General features: G+C 35.2%; 1 protein-coding gene across 1 annotated transcript; it reads left to right on the forward strand.

Annotated features, from left to right (window-relative positions):
• The first annotated feature begins 2,690 nt into the window (after nucleotides 1-2,690).
• Nucleotides 2,691-4,338, forward strand: LOC149217299 (uncharacterized). Its single transcript, XM_089390181.1, has 5 exons — nucleotides 2,691-2,737; nucleotides 3,008-3,269; nucleotides 3,521-3,606; nucleotides 3,757-3,848; nucleotides 4,004-4,338. The coding sequence occupies exons 1-5, from the start codon at nucleotides 2,691-2,693 to the stop codon at nucleotides 4,336-4,338; spliced, it is 822 nt and encodes a 273-aa protein (XP_089246307.1).
• The last annotated feature ends 692 nt before the right edge of the window (nucleotides 4,339-5,030 follow it).

Below are 5,030 nucleotides of genomic sequence, written 5' to 3' on the forward strand. Positions count from 1 at the left end.
CCTTTTAAATTTGTTAGAATCATGCATTCGTCTCGGTGTTTTCTCCTCAAATACAAAGCATGGTTGGTTGTTGTCAATACCATAAGTATATTCAATCACCAAGTTTACTTCTTGCTAATTTTACTTCTCTTAATGATCCAAAAGTCGACTTGCTAAGTTTTTATATGGTTTCCCTTTTCGTAATGCATCTAACATCGTTCTCTGCCACCTTCAGTCATCTCAGATTAAACAAAATTCCTCTTTCCTTCATGGTTCTTCATGTGATCTATTGAATTTCCTTACTTCATTCTTTGGATTCTACCCAAGAGATTCATATCTGATTGCATTATGGTTCACTTTGGATTGTGGATCAAACATACATTCCTCGTGTCTTCCTTCTTTATAAGTGCCTTCTCTACTTTCATTATTCTCCTTGGCGAATAATGAAAATATTCATTATTCTCTTTGGCGAAAGTTACTAAGTTGGTGATGATGATGATGATGATAGTGGTTACCGTCCACTGAGACCAAATTGGTCTCTCGGACCTATACTTTTCCTAGTTTTTAATTTTTTTGGCTCCTCGTCTTTCTTGGTGAGATTGTTGCTGTAGCTTTCTTTTTTACATTTGTACAGGCCAAATATAAAACTTGCACTAAGATGTAATGAAAATATATACCATGATATATATGTCTCATGCCTTTCGAAGGAATTATTTATCTTTTCAATTATGGATGGAATTATTTATCTTTTGAATTATGGATGGCAGGAAAATTTTTAATTTTTTGGAACATCAAACAATCCCTCAGTTAATGAGGGTTGGTATATTTCCTTACCGACACTTAAAAAAGGAGGGAGGTTGACAAAAAAAGAGAGGAGATTGATAAGCATATGGTTGAAAATATATAGCTTTAAATAAAATAAAATGTATGTTCTTAATTATTACGGTTAAATATTTAAAACTTTAATATTATTAAGTGAAAGAATAAAGCGTATCCATAAATAATGGATTTTGTTTAGCGATAATACCAACATAGATGCTTGAAAATATATCTTTAAAATAAAATAAAATATATGGTTTGAATCATTATGGTTAAATATTATTAAGTGAAAGAATAAAGAGTAGACTTAAATAGGGGATTTTCTTTAATGACGATATAAACATGGAAAATGATAGAGGGTATAGAAAAGCATAACGAAGAACAATCTACACTGGTATTTTCAGGTGGAATTTAATTACATAATTATGGTTGAAATTGACATAAATAAATTTACCTTTGTAAAAAAAATTTCATAAATTCGAATTTCTAAAATAATCTTTATTTTATTCTTTTTATTTACTGTGGTCAATTAAAAACCTTTTCCTTATTTTCGATTGCGGTCGCGTTTTATGCGCTACCATCTTTAAATATATATGCACGCATCGATTTGTTCCTTAATCATTGACTCTCCCATTGTTACTTCTCCATGCAAATTTTTCTGAATAAAAAACCATCGGAGATATGTTGTTCTGGCCGGCACGCAACTCCAGTTTATGCGTAACCAACTTCTTTAGATAGTGACTCGTTAAGCGGTTTTGGTTTTTTTCTTAAAATAATAGTGTTCGGTTCGGTGTTACTTATAAATTAATGTTTTTTAAATTACATTAAAAAAAATTCCCAAGGAAAAATCGTAATTTTTCATTAATTTGAAAAATTATATATAGTAGAGGAGTAGTCTACCTAGGTGGAGGAATGGTCCGGTTTCCATCACTACCCGGAAAATTGTCCGGCTCTGGCCGCCGCCAATCGCTCCGCCCTCCGCCACCCTCCCCTAGCTCCGCCACCCTCCCCTGGCAATCCTGACATTCCCTGACAGAAAATCCGATCGGAGCTGGCAATCTTGACATCTAGCGAATAGATCGGATCGGAGCTGGAATTGCAGCCACGGAGAGTTATTGCCATTTCCAATTCGAAATGAGGAATTGCGACCCCGCGAGCTGCTCACTCACCTTCCTCCTCGACTCGGCGCCTCCCTTCTCCAAACCTCGCCGACCTCCTTGCACACAACTTGAATGGTAAGTATGCAACAGAATTGACCACGTCAGACTACTCCAACAGACCGAGCTCTGCACTTTCCGCGTTCTTCAAATTTGGGGTTTTTAGTTTCTGTATCAGTAATGCTGTAGAATACAGTTGTTGTGAAAGAAGGGGCTTTGAATCTTTCATCAGTGGTGGTTGAGGGTTAGAAATAAATTGCATGTTGTGGGGCTTGCGGCTTTGATTTATTTGGTGGGAGAAATTGGCTTTTGGGGTTCTTCGATCCCAATACCAGATTGCATACAACATGTCTAATTGTTTAGCTTATGAAATCCCTGCCTCTCATACGAGAGCTTCGTTGCAGACAAACCTGGAGTGATTTTTGGAACGCACTACACCAATCATGCCAGTTCAATATTTGTCCAAGGTAAGGCTCATCATGCTTTTGAGCATACTCTCTTATCTGATGCAGATAAATGATTAAAGTAAGGGTTTATCTATGCAACCAAGAGCCTTTTATCTGCAATCTAATTTTGTGAAAATTAATCGGCATTATTTGCCATGTAATTTTTGTCTTAACCTTTAGTTTGCAGAGCCTTTTATCTGCAATCTAATTTTGAGAAAATCAATCGCTTTTATTTACCATTTTAAGAGTCATTTATCAAAATTTAGCCCATATAATCAATGGGATCGTGATGTTCAGTGATGAAAGCAGTAGAATGCGAAGCGAGAACCCACCAAGGTTCGATTCCACTTTTTGGGGTTGGGGTTAGGGGATTTTGAGGGAAAAGTGCGTAATAATCAGTAATGTCACATGTTTCGGTCGTATGATGTTGTGAAACGCTTGGCATGCATAGCATCTTAGTCCCTCGCAGTTAATACTAGATTCTTTTTTCTGCCTTTAATTTCTTTTAGAGGTTTGATTGTTTGATTTTATAATGACACTTTGATTAAAAAAAAACATCTCTTCGAGATTCTGCATTGAACAAGTGGTGGCAGCCCTCCGATGCAGAGTCTGTAGAGTATTTCAGCCTCGGAGATCTCTGGAGGATTCGAGCAGTGATAGTGAAAGTGGACATGGTGCTGAAAGATCTTTAAGCTTCAGAAGTGAATCCTGCAATTCCAGTGAAAGAGTAGGAGCATGGGATGTTGTCTTCGAAGATTTTGGGGCCGATCCTGATCATTTATGGCATCTACAAGATCGACTTGGGCACCTGTGTTTCCAGTATTTTGATCGAGTGTTGCCTTATGGAAGAGTCCTTCTAATGGAAAAGGTAGATGCTCTGTTACCTGAAGAGCAAATCCTTAACTTATTTCTACGATTCCTTTGTTTATCTATTGTAAAGCCTTCTGAAAACATTTCAGTGAATTTTCGAGGCAAGACAAGTGTGAAGAAAGATATTCAATTTTTTGCTTAAGATCTTAAAAGTTAATGTTCAAGTAGATGTCTTAGTTGGCTTCTTCTTCTGTTCCTTTCGGCATAAAATTCTTTTTATTCTCATTTAGTTGTACTTTTCTCCTGCAGGTCAATCAGTTAGCACGTGGATTTCCAGAATTGGTTTTTTTAAGAAGCTTTGATCTTTCTCCAGCAAGTTGGATGTCAGTTGCATGGTAAATTTTCTGCATCTTATTGTGAAATCATTTGACGATTACTTATATCGTAGATTGCATCACATATGCTGAAAGCTTTCAATTTTCAACATTAGTATTATGGTGAAATATAGCCCTCTAAGAAATTGGGATTTATGTTCTGGATTGTAGGTATCCTATTTATCACATTCCAACGGGGCGTATTGTTAGGGATCTCTCGGCCTGCTTCTTAACTTATCATACATCGTCTCTTTCCTTCCAAGGTCTGTGATAGATACTATATTTTGAAATAGTCCTTTGCTGATTTAAATTGTTCAAGTAATTCCATTCGGCTTAATATGATATCAGAAGCAAGTGAAAATCAATTTTTGAAAATAGGAAGCTTGATGTGGACTCTTGGATCTCAAATTTGTTGCAGAGAATGAGATTGGACAAGGTGATACTGAGTCTAGATCTGGGACTGAGTTTTCTGAAAAGAAATCTGAGGATTCCCAATGCATAAGCCTTCCTCCATTTGGACTTGCCACATACAAAATGCAAGGAAGTCTTTGGACTTCTACTGGGAGTGCTAATCAACAATGGATTTTCGCTCTGTTAAGCTCTGCCGATTCCTGGCTGAAGCAGCTAAGAGTTAGGCATCCAGATTTTGAATATAATCACAGCATGTGTATCACAAATGCTATCCTTATTTCATATGATATCTCCACTGCTTTTGTTATTCCTGATCATAAACCCAGCAATGGCAGGTTTTGAAATGATTAGTTGTTTTATTGAAAAAAAATTGTTGTATAACCTCATGAATTCTGTCCTTGATTTATGCTAGACATTTTTACAAAATTTATGGCTTTATAACTTATTTGGGATGGTTTTGGCCTATTGTAAAATATGTTTGATCATTTGTTTTAAATAATTTTGGGTGTTATGCATTATGGATCTTCTCTATTTGATATCCATAATAATTACAAATTTTGCTACTAATTACATATCTCTAATTGGTATTTAATCTAGATATATATTCTTGATTTCTTCCACTTTCCTTGTGTGTTTTACTGGATTTTTAGTTTGAACCATATTGAATTCTGAAGGTGTTAAACCTAAAACCCAACCATATCGAATTCTAATGGTGATAAACCTAAAAGACATTGCAAACTCTTACAGTACAAATGAACATTCCATATCATTAAATTATTATCTTTTATATATTTGTTCTTTCAAAGTTTTGATATAGGTTTTAGTTGTTCTTTAGCCGAAAATATTATTTACAATGCACTCTCAAATGGTAATCTTTTATATGTCTGTAGACCATTCTCTTAACAATTATCACTTGCAATATTTGTCCCTCAAAGTATATAGGTGTAGCATTTAGTTATAGAAATAGATGATTTACAATATCTTCTTTTACACCTTTATCCACAGTTCACCTAATAATCATCAATCATGTTAAA

This window comes from Pinus tabuliformis, chromosome 1_1 (assembly GCF_031772625.1).
Source record: "Pinus tabuliformis cultivar Carrire ecotype Pingquan chromosome 1_1, CPIR1, whole genome shotgun sequence".
Lineage (NCBI taxonomy): Eukaryota > Viridiplantae > Streptophyta > Pinopsida > Pinales > Pinaceae > Pinus > Pinus tabuliformis.

What these genes read in the sequence shown, in the direction of transcription:
- LOC149217299 (XM_089390181.1), top strand. Translation starts at nt 2,691, where the DNA reads ATGTTCAGTGATGAAAGCAGTAGAATGCGAAGCGAGAACCCACCAAG. An exon ending in GAGTCCTTCTAATGGAAAAG is followed by an intron (nt 3,270 to 3,520) that starts GTAGATGCTCTG and finishes TTTCTCCTGCAG; the next exon opens with GTCAATCAGTTAGCACGTGG. An exon ending in ATCGTCTCTTTCCTTCCAAG is followed by an intron (nt 3,849 to 4,003) that starts GTCTGTGATAGA and finishes AATTTGTTGCAG; the next exon opens with AGAATGAGATTGGACAAGGT.